A 23,213-nucleotide genomic window follows, 5' to 3' on the forward strand; every position below is an offset into this window, starting at 1 on the left:
GCTCTGCTCCCTTTTCCGGCACTACTTTTCCGAGAGCATTGCTGCCTGATTTAATAAATTGAAGCCACTAAATAAGAAGGACCTATTTAGCGTCTGCTAATAGCATTAAGTGCCTGGCCCAGCAGACGCTTAAGCATCAGCAAGATACTGGAGCTGGTGCCTTGCTCCACGCGCACCCCAGGACCGAGTTCAGCGGAATCAGTTGTGTGTGGAGCACCCGGGGATGTACCAGACCTACCTCTGCCCGCTGTGCCGTACCACTTCTGCTGCCTTCAGCCGCTCAGTCCCACCATTAAGAACATTTAGAGAAGCAAACTTGGTGGAAAGACATCAGCTGAACCTCCCAGATCAAAACCCGACCCACCAGCTGGTACTCGCTCACTGGAAACGCAAGGGTCAGCAGGCCTGGGGGCCCAGGAGAAACCATTCAGCTTCGTTGCTTCACAAACAGCCCCCCAATGTGACATCTGCCACTGGCCCCACGTTTGGAAAAACTGCTCCATTGGCAAATGCACCCACAGACAGACCATGCAGCAGCCATGGGGAGGTGGCTGTGCACAGCCACGTGTCAGCTGCACAACACTGGGCACACCTTATGGAATCACAGAATGGTTTGGGTTGGAAGGGACCTTAAAGCCCACCCAGTGCCACCCCCTGCCCTGGGCAGGGACACCTCCCACCAGACCAGGTTGCCCCAAGCCCCGTCCAGCCTGGCCTTGAACCCCTCCAGGGATGGGGCAGCCACAGCTTCTCTGGGCAACCTGGGCCAGGGGCTCACCACCCTCACAGCAAAGAATTTCTTCCTCAGATCTCATCTAAATCTCCCCTCTTCCAGTTGAAAACCGTTCCCCTTCATCCTATGGCTCCACTCTCATAAAAACTCCCTCCCCATCCTTCCTGTAGGCCCCCTTCAGGGACTGGAAGGTGCTTGAAGGTCTCCCCGGAGTCTTCTCTTCTCCAGGCTGAACCCCCTCAACTCTCTCAGCCTGTCCTCACAGCAGAGGGGCTCCAGCCCTCCCAGCATCTCCGGGGCCTCCTCTGGCCCTTGAGTCTCTTTTAGCCTTTGCAAAGGCAGAAATAAAGCTCCAAGTGCCAGGAAGGGAAGCGGAAGGTGACCGCACTCCAGATGCTCCCTGCCAACAGACAGTGGGGAAGTTTGCCCTTAGAGGGAAGGGGAGCACAGAGCATTTTTGGTGTAAATGCGTTTTTTCCCACTCTCTGCGCTTGCCTCAGCGGATGATTTATGTTGACAAGGGAAGAGGAAGAGATATTGCAGGCTGTGCTCTGCAATGACTTTGGGGAGCACACGACTTTTTTTTTTTTTATTTTATTTGCTTTTTACTGGAATGATCTACCCAGAACCCAACCAGGATGAGCCAACGTAGCGGAGCTGCAGAGCAGCCCGCGGCGAGTTATCAGGGAGGCAAAGGATATTACTCAGCCTCTGATAATAACCACCGGCTCCCACCTGCCAACTGCAGCCTGCCTAACACAAAAAAGTCCGAAAACAGGCTGCAGCAGATGTCTACCGCCCCGTGCAGGAAGCGTCTCCAGTATCCCTGGAACACAAGCAACTCCAAAATAGCTTCGAGTACAACAATTTTACAGAGACTCAAGATACTGAATTAAAACAGGAAGGAGGGCGGCGGGGCTGGGGGGGTGGAGAAGAAAAAGGATGTGTATCATGTTGCAGTTGTGATTTACATTTTAGAAATCCTGCTGGGACTCCTGCGCTGGCCTGAGACGGTGACAGACGCCCTGGCAGTCTGTCCAGCCACCAAACCCGATGCAATGGGTCCCACAGCAGCCAGCAGGACCTGCCACCACTATACATGTGTCCCTGCCCATCATGGCATAAAACCAGAGATGGTGGAGTCTCTGTCTCTGGAGTCTCCGTCTCTGGAGTCTCTGGAGACATTCCAAACCCACCTGGAGGCGTTCCTGTGCAACCTGCTCTGGGTGACCCTGCTCTGGCAGGGGGTTGGACTAGATGACCTCCAGAGGTCCCTTCCAACCTCTGCCAGCCTGGGATTCTGTGTAACCACCACGGGAGCAGCCGGCCAAGGGATGCAGCAGCACCGTGGTCAGGCAGCAGTGCGCAGGGGCCTTCAACATCCAGCAATGGGTCAGCCCCAAGGCACCGCTTTGGGCACCAGCTCCCGGCTGCTCGGAGATGGGATACGCAGAAAGGACCGTCGGAAGAAGGAAGGTGTGGGAAAGGAAAGGCGCCGCTGGGTTTGCACACAAGATCCACGCTGGGCGCAGACCCAGCCTCCCATGGGAAGGAAGGGCAGAGCATCATCCCAGGGAGCGTCATGTCCCACGGGAAGCAAAGAGGGAACAAAGAGCAGGAACCAACAGCAAGACGTTGTCGAGAGCCCCAAATACCATTGAAGACATTTTCTGAAACAGCAGAAGCTGGTCAAAACGCCAGATTTCCATTCCCACAGAAAACGGGGAATGTGCTACTGCTCCAAAGCAGAACAAAGGCAAAACGCAGCCAAATTTTTTGTTGCTTAAAAAAAAAAAAAAAAAAGTCAAGTTGACATACCACTCCAACAAAGTCTAATCAATGCGTTTGGATTTCATTTTTTCCTGAGGTATAATTAAAAGCGTAATCTCAAGCAGACTTTTAGACAAGAAGTCGCTCTGGAGTGAAAGCTGACGGCATTACCTGGCAGCATGGAGAAGCAGGCTGGCGCTGCATTTCCCCGCTGCAGGAGCGGAGAAAGACGTTTCAATTTATTTCCAGAACAACAACGAAAAAAAAGCCCATCCAAAACCCCAACATGCTTCAGTGCATCCTGGTTCCAGCAGAGAGGCATTTTCCAACACCGAGTCTTCCCATCAGAAAGTTTCCAACCTGCCCTAAAAGCAACATGGTGGTGGTGGTGGGGTAAACTTTGGGGTCAAGTCGCTTTTGCCCCACGTGAGATGCACCATAGACCCAGAAAAGCTGGCAAGGATGCCGAAATTCAGAAGAACTGAAATACGTTGATATGGCAGAAGCCATCTGGGTTCTCCTCAGAGCCGCCAAAGCCCCAGGGCCGGGGATGGATGGCGAAGGCAAAGGTACCAGCGGACGGGAGGGAGGACATCTCCTCTCCAGTTCACAGCTCATCCATCCCAGCCGCACGAGGGGTCGGGGATCTACTGGGGGCCACCTGGGAACCGAGGGAGCCAGCGCCGGGGCGGACGCACCTGGTTCAGTTCATGTTACTCCTGGTGTCGGCCCCAGCAGATGTGCACGCTCAGGTCAGGACTAATGCGCACCAGCCGAGAAGAGCTTCTGCCTGACGGATGATGAATCCCTCGTTTCTGAAGCGCACGGAGCAGCGTTGACTCAGTAACCGACCGTGTGTCCTGGTAATACACTGGCTGATGAGTGATTTGCAGGCCAGACCCAAACGCACACTATTTTCACTTGCAAAGCAAGGGGTGGGGAAAAGAGGGAAAGAAATGCGGATTAAAAATGCCGAGTCCTGAGAGATTTGTCTGGAGGAGCATCCCTTTCCCTCTTTCTGATATCTTTTTGGCAAGGACTAAAAAGATAGGCTGCTTTCTGGGCAGGTCTGTGTTTCCTTGTGCTGGAGACCATCGACCACCAGCACCACCCGCCAGGATCGGTCCCGTGCACGAGTCCAGCGTGGTCTCTCCGTCGATTCCATTTTGAGAGCCTCAGCTCAGGCAACGCCTTTTCCTCCCCCCGTGCTGCAACCCGTGACCTTCCAGGGAGCACCGCTGTTTGGAAAGATCCAGACATCTTCCAGGTATTTAACTCACAGCTTCATTTAATCAGGCTTTAGTAGTTCATAGATATATATGCTTATATTTATGGAAAGACGTAAAAACTAATTTTCCAGAATGCGATGCTCCTGTCTGCAGCAAGTAAGAACCTGTTGGATCCCGGGTAAGGAGAGCGCTGCCGTGGAGGCTTTCGCTCAACCACATCCAAATAAACACCAGGTCCCCAGAGCCTTCGGTTGCTGCCATAATGCGATGCTGCAACTCGCACCGCTAGGTCGTTGCCACCATATCCTATATAAAAACAAACACATTTGTTCAAATTTGAAGAGGGGGAACCGAGAGGTCAGGATTTTTAAGGCAGTCTGGAGAATTGCAGCGTTTCCCAACTTCTTCCCTTTAGGGTGCTCTGAATGCCGTACCCAAAAGTTTTCCCGCAAGCGGTGGCTTCCACGATCCACCTGAAACATCGTCTGTCCTCTTGGGACATCTCTCAGGGCACAATGACTGATACCAATGCAGCAGCCGCAGCCGAGAGCCCAGGACCCTCTCCCAGACCCTTTCAATGAGACAGGACCACCTGGCCCAACGCTCATTGTGTTTGCGTTTTTTCACACACCTGTATTTCCCCAAGATACTTTCTGGGCAGACACATATGGTTGGACTCGATGATCTCAAAGGTCCTTTCCAACCGTGAAGATTCTATGTCGAGCTCATCCAGAGCCAAGCAGTGTTTAATAGTCCTTGACGGACCTCAGTTCCGTGAATTTGTCTTCTTGTGTCTTTGACTCCATGTAACCTCTGGGTGTTCGTGCTGCCTGACGCTCCTCCTGTTCAGTCCTTGTCATTGCCCGCAGCACCATGGCAGTGTGCGCCAAAGGATCCCAGCCTTGCTGACCCCAGTCTCGTCTTTCAGCTGGTGGCTGTGGTTTCTGCGTGCCACCGTTCCGCAGTAACTCGGCTGTCCTGTGTCTACTCCCCTTCGGTGGTCAAAGACACATGAAGTAGAAGAAGATATGACGAATTGCAGCCTGATGCCAAGGACCATGAGCCAATACGGGCACTCAGCACCCACCCGTCTCGCTCTGCATCAGGGCTAAAGACAACGCAGTGAGGTGCTCTGATCCAGCAGTCCGCGAGGAAGGGATCTCAGCTGGACCAGCCCATCCCGGACCGCAGAGGAGTGGCAATGAGTAGCCACTTCTACAGCCCTTCTTCATACAGGGCACATCCCCCCTTTTCTGAGACCAGGGGGCACGGCAGCCATGGGGCAAGAGAGGAATGGCCTGGCCCAGCCCCGTGCCCGCGGGACGTCCCCGGGATGTTTTGCAGCTGAGTGACGGCAGACTGACATGGGTGCTGGGCACCGCGTCGGCTGGCACGGCTGGGACAGGCTGCGGGGCCGGAGCCCTCTCCTGCCACACCAAGAAGCGCTGTGCCCTACAGCCGCATTTATTACATGCCCCTAATCGCTCCGATCAGCTTCCCTGCAGCAAGGCATTAGTAAAAGCCAAGCCACTCATGAAAGGGGCACCCTCTCCCATGTGAAAACTCAATCAGCATCTTATACTGTTATCAGGCCGGCAGACAAACCTCTCTTTGTCCGACAAACTGCGCAGATATGATGCCCCGACTATCGGCGTAAGGTTTTCTTGTCGGTCCATTAGCAAGTAGCACCTGGTCTGCTTCTGGCTGAAATATTCCTTTATTGTCATCCCTTAAAAAGAACTCCAATGAAGCTATTTTGTCTCCCCCCGCAAATAAAAAACGGCACAAAAAGAAAAGCAAGTTGGTATCTGAGTCAGGAATTCTGTTTCGGAAGAATTCAAGTGTTTTCAGCCACAGAAAAACAGATTCATCACCCTTTAAAGATAAATATGACTGTCACTATTGCAACCGGGCAGATTTTTGCATACTTGAAATTGTTTTGATGCGTTCAGTCATGTAAAATGCTGCACTTGGTAACAATTTAAAGATACGTTAGCTCCCAAATTACACTGTTGAAAACTATCTCCTTAGACACTCTGGCATAATACAAGCTGTTATTCAAACCTGCAACCCGAATCGAGGGTAAACCTTTTGCCAGCAGACTGGCATCACAAACTGTTCAGCAATCACAGATTCTCAAGGACTTTTGTGCATTTGTACAGCGTGAGAGCAGAAGCGTCAGCTCATCAGTCCTTCAGTGCGTCTCCATCCCTTCAACCTCAACAAGCCCAAGAACCAGCCTCATCTGCACTGGTCTGGGCTTCCGAAAGAACGATTGAGGCCAACGTCTGCTCACGTTGGGAATGGGATACATGCGATTTATGGATATGAGGATATCAGGGATTTACACGCCCTCTGCTCACCCTGCTTTAAAAATCCTGGTCCCTCGTTCTTTGCTTTGGGTCAGAACGGACCGAGGCACTGGAAGTCCCCTTCTAAAAATATCGGATGCAAATTGCTCAGCCAGACTTAGATCTGCAGTCTGTAACCATAACACGGGAAAGTTAAAAGAAATTTTAAAATTGAAGAAAAATTGAAACCAGAAAACAGGAGCATGGGATTAATATCTCCAGTAGATTTGCTTGCTGGTTTTTATAGATGTTTTTGCGCGTATGCAGCTTTTCTCAGAGTGCAAACTTATTCTGATGGATGAATTTCTAGTTCTTCAGCTGGGGACTTACTGTTTCTTCGGAGGAACTCGCAGCACAAAAGTTAAAAGAACCCTTCAAAATGTACACTTTATGTACAGTGCGAGGCCTGGAAGGGCCACACAACTGAACACACAGCCAACTGAAGGATGCTATAAACAAGCTCATCTCCGAAAGCCACCAATAATTTTCCCGGTCTGTCAATAAAAAAAAAAAAACCAAACCCAAATCATTTTTGCTGACGTCAAAAGTGAATTAATGAACTTGCCACTCAATTAGAGCTTCAGCCAACTGCTACATGTGACTCCCTCTCCATCTTCTAGCTTGTTTTTGGACAGTGACAAGAAATTCTTGACTTCCAACCAAATCTTCATTAAAAGGAGAAATTTCAACAAACACAAACACTCGAAACAGAAAAGCAATAATCAAGCTATTGCACTGTTTTGGTTGGTACGATTCCAGCTCTTCCATCAGGATAATCTAGCTGACATTTGGTCTTGTCATTTTTTTTTGCCCTGGGACAGGATGAATGTCTTGTAAAACAGTATGTTTCTATCCTTGCTGCAGTCAAGCATTCAACAGCATCCTCTTTGGGGGGAAAAAAGAAAAAAAAAAAAAAAAAGGTTTCTGCTGTGAAAAATAGAGTTGAAAGCCCCAAAGCTTTTAGCAGAATAGAAAAGACCAACAGAACGATGCTGCGTCAAACCGCCAGGGCTCACCCCGCCGCGCGAGCCAAGGACAGGGCACCTCTGCCGAAGTCGAGCAGACCCACGCACGATAAATATTGATATTGTACCCGTGATATTTTGCAGCAGGACAATCCAAGCCTGCAGGCTGTACCGCGGGAAGGCACGACAGCCACGTGGCCCCGCGCTGTCAGCAAAATCCACACAGATGGGGACATTTTCCAGCTGCGGAAGGAGTATTTTACAAGTCAATCAGGTATTTGAAAACGTCTTTCCCAGCAGACAGATAAAACATCCCAATGACCGGCTCTCCAGAGCCAGCACTAAATGGAGAAGAGCGGTATCAGCAGACACTAGCCGCTCAGATACGGGCACCCTGCAGGCATTTGCAGCGAAGCAATCACCGCGATAAAGGGTGGGAAGACACGATCTTGTAAATATTTTAACTACTGTTAGTCTGTCTCCCAGCACAAGCAGGGAGTGAGCCCGGGAAGATGCCTGAGCACTCCCAGGTTGGGAGCATCCCCTTTTCCCACACGAATACCCCCTTCCAAGGATGCTTTCCCGCAGGAACGGGCTGCAGAAACCAGGAGGGCTGTGACCAAAGGGACCCTGCCTGGCCTCCAGCACCGCCACGCACAGCCACCGCCTCGGCGGGGAAACCCTCCGGGAGCCGTTGGCTCCTCAAAATGAGCAGCCTTTGGAAAAGCAATTCAAACGTCATCCCAGCAGCAGCATCTCCTGTTCCCTGCCACGGCGGCGGGGGGGGGCGGGGAGGGGGGATGGAAGGCGCTCGAATTGATGGCACCTCCAGAAATAAACGCGGGAGAAAATGGGGTGACGAGAGGAAGGTTACCAAAATGCTGAGCTGTAGGAATGACATCTCAGCACCCAGACCTCAAAAATATGGAATGGTTTACTGGGACATTTGGAGACGTTTAAAAGCAGAATAGGATGAAAGTTGTAACTCACGGGGGTTCAGAGCAGAACCAAAAAAAAGTTGTTTTTTTTTTTTTTTTTTGGAAAAATTCCAAAAACCGCGGCGCGAGGCAGAAAACACAGCAGTCCTGCCCCGTGCCCAGGCACAGCGTGGCCACGCAACCACAGCAGCCCCTTCTCTCCGGGAAGGGGGCTGCCAAAAACATCACCCGCTCCACAACGTGCCGATATTCTCCTTTGGATGCAACACCCACTTTGTGCCATGTATAAAGGGGTTACCAACAAAGGGCTTTTCCACCCGGGAAGAGACTGCGCTCGGCCGGCCCAGACAGCGACGTTCAAGCCTGTGATTTGACGAGAGCTCTCGAAACAACCCTGCCGAGAGGTAAACCAGTGGCAAAGCAAGCCCAAAGCTTTGAAAGAGTTACAGATCTGGGTAAACCGAGGGACACGCTGTGCTCATCCCGACTTTCATCCAGTGCCTAGGTATGGCGTGGATTGCTGGCATCCCGCGCAGAGGTCCCGCACGCCCGGCTGGTCTGGCCACACACGGGCAGGGTGCAGGAAAACTCGGGGCTCTCTCTGGGGCTCGAACTACAACCCCCCCCTCCAAAATAACCAAAAGAGAGCAGAAAGGCAAAACTAACTGCAGGTTCTGCAGCGGGAACAGCCAGGCAGGGGAGCTGTTTTACACACGCAAACTTGCAGAGCCATCTTTATATATCTTTATTGCACACATCTATCCTTACATATCTCATGGGATGAGGCCAACTTCCCTTCCCAGGACAAACTATTTCGACTTAATTCTGCCAAATCCATCTGTTCCCAAGACAACTTTTGTTACTGCCTAACACAGATATTTTGGAAGGGTAAATCTTCCCCTCATCCTCCCACACACCACACACCCCCCTCCCCAGTTGCTGGATCCTTCACAACATTCCCTGGGTGATGCTCCGGCCACTAAAAGGGATTTTTTTGTTTCCTCCTGTGTGAAGCTTGTGAGATGCTCTGTGGCACAGCAACCCCGCACAGGTGAACTGGACCACACCACCTTTTCCAACATCCCCCCCGAAAAGCATCCACCTCCTCTCCCCCAGCGCCTGCTAAAGCCGCCTGCCCAGCGCGGGAGCCTCTCCAGCACCCATGTTTTATTTTCAGGCTTCCTGGCAATGAGCTCGTCGGTTATAAGTGGCATCTCGAGTGAGAACGCCAGAGGTGAGCTAATTAGTGGGTGGCTGTCTGGAACAGCAGCGAAGCGCCAGCCAACCCGGGCTCTGTTTGCTTTGGGTGCCCCATGGAGGACGACGAATTCCAGCAGGGTGCGAGCGCATGTTTGTGTCCTACAGCCTGGAAGACATCTGCACCGCCACGTAATTTAAGGGGAAAATACTGTAATTTATTCACAGGCGGGATTTGCCATCGGTGTGGCATAAATATATGTGTGTGTATGTACACAGCTCTATTTTGAGAGCTGCACGGCCAGGGGGCCGGCTCCACGGTACTCCATTGACAAACAGGATGCGCCCTTCTCTGAGCTGGGAGGTTTGCAGTCCTCCCCCTTATTGTAAACATTATCTGCCTTCAAAATCCTTAATGTGTTGCAGATGTGACAAACAATAAAAGACCTATCATAAAAAAAAAAAAGCCTGCCATCCCCTTGTTTCCCACTGGGGCAACATAATAATGAATTTATTAGCATATAGTGCTCACCAACATATGTTTATAGTCACTCACAAACTTTTGACTTGACAGTTTACAAGTATGTTTAAATCATTAAAGTTTAAGTTGACTGTCCAGTTATTACAGGCTCATTAGAAATAGGAAACAAAGGTTACATTTTATACAACAGGCGATAAATCAAAACTAGTCTGTATTCAGGACCGACTTGTTGGGTTGGTTTTTTTTTCCCCTTTTGCTCTTTTTTTGTCTCTATGCTTTCAAGACCTTCTGAGGGACACCTTGGTGAGGCCAGTACTGAGCAGCTGGTTGCAGTTAGCCACTAGGACCAGCGGCACCCACGGCGGTGAGGAGGAGAAACTCCAACTGCATCCAAGAGATGCAAAGACCTCGGAGGTGGCAAACTCTGCCAATGCAACTCAACCAATGGCCAAACCCAGCACCAGTCCCAGGCGCCCACCTCTCCTCGTCCTCAAGGCATGGCCAAATCCATCTGCAAGGCTTGGGAAACCCTCCGCAAGGGAGGAGATCTCCGCTGCCACCACGGGGCCAAGGGAATTTCCTCCTCAGACGAACAAAGACTCGAAGAAAAGGAAAGCGAAGCACCTAAGCTGTGTTCCCCAACTGCGGGGTCAGCAGAGGCACTCAAACACCCTCAAAGGAGGTTTTGGGTTTGAACCCACTGCTACGACACACGTCTTCCCCCGGCCATCCATCCGCTTTCCTGCCCTAACACTGCAGAGCATCCAGCGCAGGATAAAACCAGAGCCAGTAACTCAGACCCAGTCCTTTCTGCCTCTATTACAGGGTAACCACCTTGGGAAGGAGAGAGATAAAGCCATGCTAAATGTAAAAGTTCATTTTGCAAAGTATTTCCAGATTTTAAAGCCTGGCATTATTTCAAATCGGCACGCTAACCTAAAATTTAGGATTTGTGGAAAGCGGGGAGGGGGGGGGCGGGGCGCGGCGCGGGAAATGTGGAATGGTTTCTGGTCCCTTTTATTTTGTGCTATGTACATGTGATATGATATGATGGAAAAAAAAAATTAATTGAAAAATACCCTTTCAAAGTAAAAAGAAATATCATTCTCAAAAATGTTGAAAGTGAGTATTTCCACACCATCAGCAACTTTTCCTGGGCTTGTTTCCAACATAAAACTCGAACAGAGTCACAGTTTATATCCAATACCAACCAAATAGGATTCTGTCACTGTCAGATCAGCTCTGCCTTTCTGCTCGAAAGCAAAATACAATAAAGGAGCATTACGGCGTGGGCAAGTGAGGAAGCACCAGAAAGTCTCCTGCAGCCACTGTGATGGCACAGCTCGTGTCCTCCGAGGCCAGACGGTGCCTGAAAGATGCGTTGGACACCATCAGCAACCTCAAAGACTTAACCTACGGGGAGCACAATGCCCCACCGCTGCTTTAAAGTTAATATTTTCCCATGCTTCCCATGCCTTTCCCATGTAGCAAAGGCAGCCGCGAACACCCTCCAGCAGAGCAGCCCAGCGAGGACAAGTCCTCTTTTTCTATTCCATGTTGACGTACCGCGGTGACAAGGGAGGTCTAAACTGCTAGACAGAGGGGCTGTCGGGGAGATCAATACCGTGATTAAACTAGCCTAGAGAGACGGAGAAAGCCAGCAAGGATTATACGCCCGGCTTCAGAGATCACTGATGATATTACAGGGGAGGTTATAAGAGGAAATTAGAAACACATTAAAAATAGCATGAAGGTGTGACACAAAGATCACGGAAAATGAAACACGTATCTCTGCTCTCGACTCAGGACGATGTGGATCACCTGTATTTCTTTAACGTACACTTTGATATTTAGTTCTTGGACGAAATAAAGTACATTTTATCCTTCTACGAATTCTGTATTTCTCTTTCGGACTTGGATTGGAGGACTTTAAAAGTCTTTTCTTTCCCTTACCCAATATTTGAATACATGTATTTTATGTATTTTACATAATGTGTCAATAATCTTTGATATGAAACTGGCATTTAATATTTCAGCTCTCACTTCATTAAGGATATTTTAATTATCCCAGACCAATGGAAGGGAATTTATAAACATCTGTGCTTCGTTTAAGAGCCCAAATTTGCCTCTTAAACTTCAAAGCTGTAAAGCTGATTTTATCCAGGTTCAGTTGTCTGGTCTCTCAAAGAGCAACGCGTAGCATTGGAACCAGCATTAATTGGGCCAAGGTTCCAGCCCGCAGACTCACGGCCAGCGGACACCGCTCAGCCACGACGGACACGGCCTCCAACAGCCTGGTCTTGCTGACAGGAGCAGAACAGACGCTGCTGCTGAGCTCCACGGAGACAGGAGGAGGACAACAGTGGCTAGCAGGCCCGGGTCACACACCAACGGCCTTTGCGACTGCCCAAGTCACAATCGGTCCTTGGCTTTCTCCTCCCGATGGGTGACAAGGGACCACCTTATTAACAACGTAGCCTCGAAGCACTAGGAGTGCCTCCTGGCTGTTTTCAAAGCAACTGAAAACATGACTCATGCAGGCAAGCAACGCAATTTTAGGCTCCTGAGCACCTACGTCACCTCTGACAAATGAGCCCAAGTTATTTGTAAAAAATTACCACAGGTCTCTAAACACTAGATCAGAAATAACCAGTGTTTGCTGCAGTCAAACAAACCTTACCGACTTTTTGATGTCCTCTGGAAAGCAGAAAAGCTCATCTCTAAGGTCATGAGTGTGGGCAGCATTGGGAAGGAAAGAAGAGGGTGACTCTTGGACCTACAGCGGGTTTCCAACCCGTCTCGAGCCTTCTCCCATAGGTTTCCCTCAACACACCTCTGCAAAACTGACCTGGAAAAGCAGTAGCATTTCTTCTCCAGCTGCACCGAGGCCAACCAGCACAATGCTAAGCGTGACCAGCCTCTGAGCATCAGTGGTGCCTGCAGCGAGCGGAGCTGAGCAAACCCCAGAGAGCAGCTCCGCACACCATCACCAAGACCTACAACCCCCAGCAGTGCACAGCCCGTGGGACCACCATTCCCATCACCTGCTAAGAACTGGAGCTGGTTTCTCACTCGTAGTTCTCCATCTCCGGAGCCTCCACCGCAGTCATCTTCATCGTCGCAGTCTCCGCTCTCCTCCTCCTCCTCCTCTGTGGTTTTGCCTGGAGTTTTTCGGCGGGGCAAAGCCATCCCTTTGAGTAGCTGAAAGACACGAGGTGCCACAGTCATTCAACAGCTTCCCTCCAGCCTTCCTACCTCTTCATCCCAAGCTCGCAGGGGGACTGGGTGACAAGAGGGGGACATGGCTCAATGTAGCCAGGGCAGTGGGACAGGACCCCACCGCACTCCTCATGACAAAGCACTGACCAGCTCCGGTTCATTCATGGCCAAAGCCGCACACAAAACCTCAATGGAAGAAATAAAAGGAGGTGGAAAAAACACATTGAGTAACTCTGCCCTTCAGCTTCTGCCTGGCAAGCATCGCAGGAGCTGGAGCACCTCTACCAGCCCTGCGAGACCTCGGTGCCACCAAAGCTCTGGAGCTGGCTACAAAACACATGTCCAGATGGGGCAAAAACCGGCAGCAAGAGGAAACTCTGTTCAGGGATTCTCACTGTTTCCAGGGTCTCTCTCCCATCTGAGAAGTAACACGGGTGAAAGGGACTGGCAGATCTCTCGGGTCCGTATGGCGCCCCAAAAAATTTCATTCCTCACTCTTGAAGTATGGAGGATGCTACTTGAATTTTTTTGGGATAGCCAAGCAACACGATGAAAGGATCATTTAAAGGATGTTTTAAATCACAGATTCACAGAATGGTTTGGGTTGGAAGGGACCTTAAAGCCCACCCAGTGCCACCCCCTGCCCTGGGCAGGGACACCTCCCACCAGACCAGGTTGCTCCAAGCCCCGTCCAGCCTGGCCTTGAACCCCTCCAGGGATGGGGCAGCCACAGCTTCTCTGGGCAACCTGGGCCAGGGGCTCACCGCCCTCACAGCAAAGAATTTCTTCCTGATATCCAATCTAAATCTACCCTCCTTCAGTTTGAAGCTGTTACCCCGTGTCCTGTCATTACACTCCCTGATCCAGAGTCCCTCCCCATCCTTCCTGAAGGCCCCCTTCAGGGACTGGAAGGGGCTCGAAGGTCTCCCCGGAGCCTTCTCTTCTCCAGGCTGAACCCCCCCAACTCTCTCAGCCTGTCCTCACAGCAGAGGGGCTCCAGCCCTCGCATCATCCAGTCCTGACTAACTTAAAGCCGAGCCCTAATGAACGGTGACGGGTTGCACACCCCTGAGACGGGGATTCAAACACCTGCACCGAGCGCGGGGTCAGGGCTGGTTTCCAAACATGGGTGGGAGCTCCCCACGCCGTCCCCCCCCCGCAGCCCACGGAGGGATGAGACACATTTTAAGCTCTCGGCTTTCTCTTCCCGCTGACTTTTCTGATTCTGCTGTTGCTGAAAGCAGCCAGCTATTTCATCATAAACCCAGATCCACTTTGAAAAAGTGTGAGTCAGCTGGTTAATATACGCTGAAAATTTCTATCACTACCACTCTGCTGTTAAAAGCCTTCTTGAATTTAATCTCAGCACCAAAAAAAGAAAAAAAAATAATGAAAAGGATAAGTAACAGAGAAGATATTGCAAAATGGGAGCTTTCCGCATACTTCAGGGGTTTAGTTAGTTCCATCTATTGCAGCAATATGCGTGCCTCTCAAGGCATTTTTTAATATCTGGAATCTAGGTTATATTTTTAAACTATTAAGCGAGCCTTAGAAAACAGTTTCTAAAATATTTAGCTGCTGAAGTTTATACAGCCTTGGAGGAATGCTTTCGGCATCTGGCTCGCTCTGTCCACGGCAATGTCCACATACCTTAGTGTTTATATTAGAGGAGCATAACGTAATGAAAAACAAATGGCTTGACGTGAGACCCCTTTGGGTTCCCGGCTGCATCAAACAACGCGGCAAACCTCTCCTTGGCACGTGCAAAATTCCAGCCGGCGTGACGGTGTGCCGGGTCCCACATCCACCCTAGGAACCAAAAGGCAGCTCGTCTCCCCAAAAACCCAGGGGATGCTTTTCCTTGGCCTTCGGCAGGCTTTGGTTCTGATCAGTTAAGTTCACTTTTCAGGAGTTTTATTCGGACATTTACAGGCCTTTCCCAGAATATGGCGTAAGCACAAAAAACCCCAACAAACGATAAAAAAAAAACAAAAAAAGGCAAACGCAGCGCTGGGGGCAGCACGGGGCAGACCTCACCAAGGAACCAAACACGCCAACTCCTCAAGCCTTTAAGCCGTCACTTGTATTTCTCTCCTCCAAACGAAGCCCACAGCTACCAGCGGTCCTCGGAACAGAGTCTATCACCCCAACATGTAACGAGGGCCTCCCACGCACAGCAACTAATTACAACACACATCAGTTCGAACCCATTGCTAAAAAACCCAAGCCCACCACGGTGGAAGGTGCCTGCGACCGCCCCGAGGCGGGATGCTCACTCCTGATCGGCAGGATGCTGACTCCACTGCATCCAAGGGATGGAGCGAGCCAGCCGGGAGGGACCCCGCCGCGCAGCTCAGAGGCGCAACTTTCATTACTTACCCAAAAAAGCAGAGGAACTTTCTGGCAGAGAGAATTAAGCTTTAGGATATTTTCAGATTTAATAAGCTCAGCATGGGGCAGGGGAAAATCAGGATTTTTCAATTGTACGTTTTCAAACACTAAAATTACTGAGCATTCCTCGTATTACTACTTTTTTTCTTGGCACATCATAAATTAGCAGCTTAATTTCTCCGCCTTTGTAGTCACAATAAAACGGGAACTTTCTGAGAAAGGACACGCGGGCCCCCGCTTCGGATGGAGCGAACGTGACATCCCTGTGCCACGCTGCTCCATCCTTTTCCAGGACAAAAGCTCCATCCTCGGCCACGCACTCCCCAGCTGCTGAGAACCACGGGGAGGTTCCATCGCTCACATTTCGCAGATGGCGCCGGGAGAAACGAAGCCTGCGACGCAAAGCCTAGTGGCACCGTTAGAAGAAATCCCACCCCGCTCCATCGGTGTAGCCAGACCCGGGAACACTGTCGGATGCCTCGGCTTCAGCCAGAGCAGCGGCCACAGTCCTGCTCGTCGACCATTACACAACCTCCCCGATGGTCTGCGCTCTTTATGAAATTATACTTGGTGGACTGAACATAGATTCCCCATCCTTAAATAGCAAGTGGAGCCGACTGTACCCTAACATTACAGTTTATTCGTGTCCTGTGGTTTAAAGCCTACGGTAAGAGGCAGGAAAATACATAGTTCGGCAATCGCTAAAGTAGTATGTAACAGTGACACAGCTTTAACTTAATCACAATTCATCCAGCCGTAAGAGTTTACAGTTGTACCCGCTCTTCTTTGCTAAACCATAATGGCAAAAATACACTGTAATGTACCCAGTGTAAACGAAGGCACTAATTGTGGGAGGCCGAGCACACGCGCACACCTCCGGGGTGTCTGCAGGGCATTCATCTCCCACCTGCGCAGCCGCCATACAATCATTTCGGCTGGAAAAGACCACCGTGGCAGGAAACCCCTGGGCCACAGCCCCTTTGCTCCTGACTACAAGCTCCATCGTGCATCGGCTTTGTTTCCAATCTCATCCCTTTTAAATCGCGACCCTCCAAGAGGGGTAGGGCGGGCAGTGCTGCGCTACCTTGGCGTCGTCGCGAGGGACGGCCGGCAGCCCCGGCTGGTCTCCATACGCATCTTGGTTGCTTGGCTTGTCCTGCGGGCTCCCTACATCTTAAAAAAACAAGGCAGACGGGAACGGTGTGCCGAGCCTTTCTGCAAGGAAAGCTCCCCAGGGCATCCCAGCGTGATTTACACAATTATTCATAACCGTACAGTGACCAGAGAAAAACAGATGCAGCAACGCGGGGTAATGACTCAGCTGGATTTGGACGGGCCACCATATGTTGAAATCTTTATAACTCCTCATTCTTTACAACCACTTTACTCAGAGCTCGCCATCCCACCAGCCCACTGAGCCACCTGGTCTTGTTTTTCCAATTTTAACGTAAACAGGGAGAGCTGCAACATACTTTTTATCATTAATCTCCCGTCCCCGAAAAGAAATCAGCATTCTGTTCCTCGGACTGTAGTTTCATAGCTGTTTGCTCCTTTTGGAAACTACGCCCGCGGTATTGCAAATATCAATTTGAGCAATACCGAAAACTGTGCCCACAAATTCAGATAAAATATCGGCAGCGAGCTACAAGCACTGTGCTCCTTTAGGGCAGAAATCATCCCTTTCAACATACTTCAAAAATATGTAAAGTAAAGAGAACGGCCAAACAGATTATTAAGGGGAACAGAAGGCTTTCAGACAAACATTTAATTCCTTCACGAGTTTAGGGGAGAAGTCTGATTGATATTTGTAATCTTTTGGTGGACAGAGCTGTCATTTAATTTAGCTTGCATGACTGAAAGAATTTAATAAAAGTGTTCCACAGAGTTTTGCTGAAATTCTTTGCATGTTTTTAGTAAGCCTCTGGAATACGATCAAACCTAAAAAGCTGGAGAGGACCGAGACTGAACTTGCAGCTAAAACAATATTCAGGATCGTAATATAGGCTTAATAATCAAGTATTCACATCCAGCAGAAGTGGTGCCCTTGTGCAGAAACTCCTCTGGATCCCCAGCCATGGCCTGGCATCAGGAAGGGCACCCTGGGAACTGGACCCAGCAGCAAAAACCAGTCCCTGGCTCTGCTAGAAACCTTTCAAAACTCAACCAAACCCACCAACTCAGGACTGGCTGCAGAACTTGGGATGCCTTCCTTCGGTAAGAAAGAGTTTTGGAGGAGCAAAGGTGTTATTTCCCTTCGCGTCACACAAGCCGCCCGCTCCGGCCAGGCGCTTTCGGGGTCCCGACGCAGGTCAGATTTTTCTATTTTAAATTCCAGCCTGCTGAAAACATTGTTTTTAGGGAAGAAAAACCAGATCTCATGGCCAATCCTGACCTTGAAATCTGCAATACCGAATAATTTATGGGTGGCTTTTAAATCAGGGCAGCATCATGGGAAACGTGCAGATTTTCACACGATACTGTTCCCTGTTAACAGCTCATTACAACGTACAGAAGTATATTCCCGTTATGAAATACAGCTGGGGTTGTTTTGCTTACGAAGGTCATTATCTGATCGCAGGCAAGAATCGGGGAAAGGAACCCATTTTAAAAGGCTGGGGTTGCAGACTTTTCGAAAACTCATGTGTTTTGAATTTTGTGGCCTGATCATACACAAGCATGCAACGGGAGAATCGATTCTCTCCACTTCCTCTGCTTATTAGCCCTGGAAATAGCATGGAAAAAATTATCTTTTATCAGCAAATACTTTCTATATTATTTAACCAACCCTCACCATGAGATTTCGCTGGTGCCCTCCACTCCGCTTTCCTATTTCCCAGATCCATTGGGTTTATCCTGTCTGTGGAATGGGGGCCTTGGTGGCACAAGAGCGTGCACAAGCAGAAACTCGAGGCAACATCAACAGCATCGTTTTCACTTGCTTCTTTCCACCCTCTAGAGAGCTTTCCCCCTCTTGGGTGGCAACGAAATGCAACGCATATTACAGAAAAACTCAGTGTTCCCTGGCACTGAGCACCAAATGCCATTTAAAAATAAGGACATTTAAAACTCCAAAAATGTCCGTAAAAAAACAGGAGTTGTACTTCTGGCTCGCAAGAGCGAGTGAGCGTGGGTACAGATGGGCATCGTTGCCCTTCCGACCACAACATTAGCCCACGGACTTCTAGAAGAGCCCCTTTTGGCAGGAGGACACCTGAATTGTGGTTTCTTTACGGCCACTCCGGTTGGATGCACCTTGGCAGCGCAGACTTGGCAGAGGAGAAACCTGTTCCTAATTGTACTCCTATTTCAAGCTCAGCACAACAAGGAGCGATCGCTAATCGAATGTTAATAAAGTGGAAGCAGGCTTTGGAGCTGGAAAAGTCACTTTCAGTCCTCGGAAAAACAAGGAGTTGGGCACGTCAGCTGTTTTATCAGCTGCTCTAAAAGCAAGTTCTGCACTTCCCCGTGCTGCCTGCCTCGAGATGTCTCGGGATTTGTACCGCTGAAGCAGTACTACTTGGCGGACCAAGGCCCAGGCAGCACGGTGCGCCTGCTCCGGGCATGGGGTGGGCAAGGGACGGCCCCGGGACACCCTCCCCACGCACCGCTCTTGGGTCACTCCTGCTCTGGGGGTCCACCCCAACCCACGGCAGTGGGTGCCAAAAGGGGTGAACGATAGCTCTGAGTTTATGTTGTGGCTCTTCAGCCGTAAAAACGCTTCAGTCTTTGTTTCTAGCACTCAAAATACCATCTCCTGGAAGAGGAAAAATCCCTACCCTGCATCACTCGGGGTCCACCAGCGCAGCAGGACCCCCTTTACTGTCTTCACAGGCTCCGGAGGAATGGCTCTCAGCTACCAGTAAATCAGTTTTCCTGGTCACTCTCCTGATAGCACAAAGAAGCCGGTGACAGCAGTGAATTATTGGCCGAAGGCTGGCCCTACTTTATGGATCATCAGCTTAATTCCAGCTTAGCTATCAAAACTGACAACATCCCTATGGGTAAAGGAAGACAGATAAAGACCCCTAAGTGCTGGCAGTAATTAAAATGAGTCCACACTGCACAGTAAATCTCTTTCGGCAGCAGAAGGGGCTGCCAAGCCGTTATGAATTGCTCCAGTTTGGTGAGGGCAGGCCGATGCCCAGCACAGGACGCTCCTGTGGACGCAGAGGTTAAGCCCTCGCTGGCACGGCGTCAGGCAGAGGGACCGGCTCCTGCCTGCTCTCCCCCAGGCAGGGGGGTGTCACTTCCCCGACCCGAACAAATGCTCATTCATCACAGGGCACATGCGAAAAAGAGATTACTCCAGCTTTACGATCAGCTCATTCACCTTATATCCAGTTCCTTCCCCTTCCACCCTGCAGCTATTTATGGCTTGTTTTTGTGCAGCAGTAGGAAGGAACAGGACGGTGTGGGTGCCGAGCAGGGCTGCAGAGTCCAGCCCAGCCTGCTGGGGACCTTGGCAGTCCCTGTCTGCTTCTGGCTTGTCCCCTGAGCCCCACATCAATTCCGATACTAGAGAAATGCTGCTTTTCTCTTTGTGAGCTGCTACAGCTCTTTCTCCCCCTGGGCACTTCTGAGACCGGTCCTTCAGCATCCCTTCCTACACACCGCCTTCCCACCTCCATCAAACACAGGCATCCCTCAAAACTCCAAAATCCAATTATTAAACCAATCATTGAACACACGGTTGGTCCAGGCACTTTGATGGAGTCTGCATGGACCTTTTCCTGCCAGGATGAGCCAGAATCCTATGAGCTACCTCTCCTCTAGAAGTGACGTAGGAATGCAGCCATTTACTGCAAATGCCCCCTTCCAGCTCTTCTTTGCTTTGCCCAGGCTGATCTGCATCATCTCCTCAGTCGCAGCCACAGGGCCCGTAACTGCTCCGGATTTGGCGCTGCTTGTGCCAGAACACCTCCTGTTTGGTGCACAACCCAGGAAACCATTTGTGCTTACACCCGTACCTTGATAAAGGGGAGCAGAACACCATGCTAATCCCATGAGTGGACCTTTAAACCCACCTTGGGGAAAGAGCTGGGATTTCAAGATCATTTGGGCTTTCGGACTGCCTGGAAGAATGAAACAAGGATGAGGGTGGTAAAAGCATTGCAAAGACGTCCCCTTCCTTGCTACCTGTAAGGGCTGTCTGCTTCGAACCGTTCCCACACCCTTTCTTCACTGGCATCGTGTACCTGCTCTTTCTCCCCACAAAGTTTCTCAGTTTCCTACCACCAGCCCCAGCTGCCTTCCCCTCTCCTTTCCGCCCACTCTGCGTCACTAGACAGGAGAACCTGGACCTATTTCTCCACCTGCCAAGCAGCCACCCCTCGGGGGGTTGGCAACAGCGCAAAGAAGGGGCGTGGGAGTCTACATGGGCCAGGACCCATCACTGCTATTATGCATATTTTCCATATTTTGTTAAGTTATGTTGGAGCAGAACCCCACTCTGCCATCCAAACCCTGCTCAGGATGGCCCAAAGCGCACGTCACCAGAAGATAAAACATGAGACAACAAGCAAAGTAGGAGCACAAGGAACAGGAAGACGACATGGGTAGAGATGGAGCAATCAACCACCTCATCACCATCACATCCTTCAGGCATCTGAGCAGAGATGGCCTGGTAGGAAGGTGCCCTAGATGCAAAAGCATCTCAGAGGACAGGTAGATATCATACCTACTATGTACCTACTAGATATCATATCTACTCTGCTCTCGTGAGACCCCACCTGGAGTACTGTGTCCAGCTCTGGAGTCCTCAGCACAAGAAGGACATGGACCTGTTGGAGCGGGGCCAGAGGAGGCCATGGAGATGATCTGAGGGCTGGAGCCCCTCTGCTGTGAGGACAGGCTGAGAGAGTTGGGGGGGTTCAGCCTGGAGAAGAGAAGACTCCGGGGAGACCTTCAAGCACCTTCCAGTCCCTGAAGGGGGCCGACAGGAAGGATGGGGAGGGAGTTTTTATGAGAGTGGAGCCATAGGATGAAGGGGAACGGTTTTCAACTGGAAGAGGGGAGATTTAGATGAGATCTGAGGAAGAAATTCTTTGCTGTGAGGGTGGTGAGCCCCTGGCCCAGGTTGCCCAGAGAAGCTGTGGCTGCCCCATCCCTGGAGGGGTTCAAGGCCAGGCTGGACGGGGCTTGGGGCAACCTGGTCTGGTGGGAGGTGTCCCTGCCCAGGGCAGGGGGGTTGTAATGGGATGGTCTTTAAGGTCCCTTCCAACCCAAACCATCCTGTGATTTATAACACCTTAAGCCAGCTGCTAAAAAAGCCCCACGTTTCTGCAGAGGGGCACCACCGTGCCCACAGCAGGGCTTGCAGCAGCCGGATGGCCGGCCCAGCCCAGCCCAGCCCAGCCCGCCTCGGAGCGGCTCGGAGATTTCCTCTTGGCTCGGGCTGCGGCACACGTGGCCGCTCTCCAGCTGTCAGCGACGTCTGCCGGGGCTGCCTGCGAGACAAACATCTCGTCCTTGGCACCAGGTAGAAAACAGCGAGCCGAGATCTGTGCCGGAAGGATTTTCTTCCTCCTCCCCTCCACCTTCTCCTTCTGCCACGCAAATGAGAGGCAAATCTCTGTCCCAGACACTTCCTTTCTTCCCTAAAAGCTCTCAGTGGAGAGGGACTTCTCAAATTGTGTGTTTTTGCACACACTGTTGTGTTGTACAAAGGTTTCTGCCAGAACACCAGCCCCTCTCCCCCCGGCCACATTCTGCCCTCCCGGGGGCTGCTCTTTCTAGCTATACGTTTGCATTCACTGCACCCCAAGGCATGGGAAGCCCAAAAGGCACCTGCAAGCAGCTCTGCTGAATGTCCCCAGCTCCACAGAGCTCTCACGGGGGACTGAACAACAGCCTCATGAGCCAGGTACCTCCTGTCAGACAAGACAATGGCCAATTACCGAGCCTTTGATTTCAGCAGAGACTTAAATCAGGCAGGAGGAGGACGCCGCTGTGGCAAACACCCCCCAAACCTGTTAGCCAAGGAGGAGGGAGCTGCTCTGCCCTCCCTGGGGACCCACTGGCCACTGCACTGGGGCAGGTTGTGCCTAGCTGAGGCCTGGACGTGCTCCTTGAGCACTGGGGGATAGGTGGCCTCCAGCATCCCCTGGCTACCTCTGCCACCCGAAAGGCACCGCTCCGTCCTGCGTGGGGAGCGGAGCAGGGGGTCTGCAGGCAGGATGGGGCTGGTGCCACTGGGGAAGGCACCCAGCTGGAGCAGGGAGCCCCAGGACCTGCTGCCATTAGTATTTATACACTTCACATTCAACAGGCATTCGAGTGAGACAAACCAGACCAGACCTCATCCCGGGAACGGGGTCTCCCCAGCCTCTGTGGTCCCTAATTAACAGCTGATGGCCGGGCTGGTGCCTGGGCAAGGTCACAACTCTCCTCTGCAGTGGGAGTGTCGCTGCTGCTTGCTAAAACCCAAAGAGGAGAAGGTTTGACTTCACAGACACAACTTTCCCAGTGTCAATATTGGCACCTGCCTCCTAGGATCGGTCTACAAACAGGAGGAGGAAACATCCCGGCTCCAGCACGGGCGCTGCTGATACAGCGGGGTGCGACTCATCACCGACGCAGAACGCATCCAACAGAAACGGACCCTGGATGGCTCAGGCCTCCAGAGCTGCAGGCCAGAGCCGCCCGGGGTGAGTCTCCCCCACAGATGCACAGCCACCAGCCGAACAGCTGAAGCAACTCAGCATTTAAATGAGGTTTAAAGCTGGTGACTTTATATCCTCCCCCAGCGAGACCTGACACTCGCAGAGGAAGCCGTGAAACGCACCCTCCACCCTCTCACCCGCAGCGTTCAGGAGCATATGGGCTGCACGGAAAGGTCAGTAAGCTCCTTGCCCGCTGGTAGGCGGAAGGCATTCGAGGGGTCTTGCCAAATGTAAAAAGTAATTTCCTGCCCACCACCATACGTCTTGATGGCTCAGAC

General features: G+C 51.1%; 1 protein-coding gene across 1 annotated transcript in view; it reads right to left on the reverse strand.

Moving 5' to 3' along the window:
- GPC3 (glypican 3) overlaps positions 1-23,213 on the reverse strand; it is a 172,552-nt gene that overhangs the window by 19,127 nt on the left and 130,212 nt on the right. The window contains exon 7 of the mRNA XM_054214410.1: positions 12,709-12,865. Within this exon, the coding sequence (XP_054070385.1) occupies positions 12,709-12,865 (157 nt within the window). The remainder of the gene's footprint in view (positions 1-12,708; positions 12,866-23,213) is intronic.

The sequence above is a fragment of the Rissa tridactyla genome, chromosome 9 (genome assembly GCF_028500815.1).
Source record: "Rissa tridactyla isolate bRisTri1 chromosome 9, bRisTri1.patW.cur.20221130, whole genome shotgun sequence".
In the NCBI taxonomy this organism is placed as follows: Eukaryota; Metazoa; Chordata; class Aves; order Charadriiformes; family Laridae; genus Rissa; species Rissa tridactyla.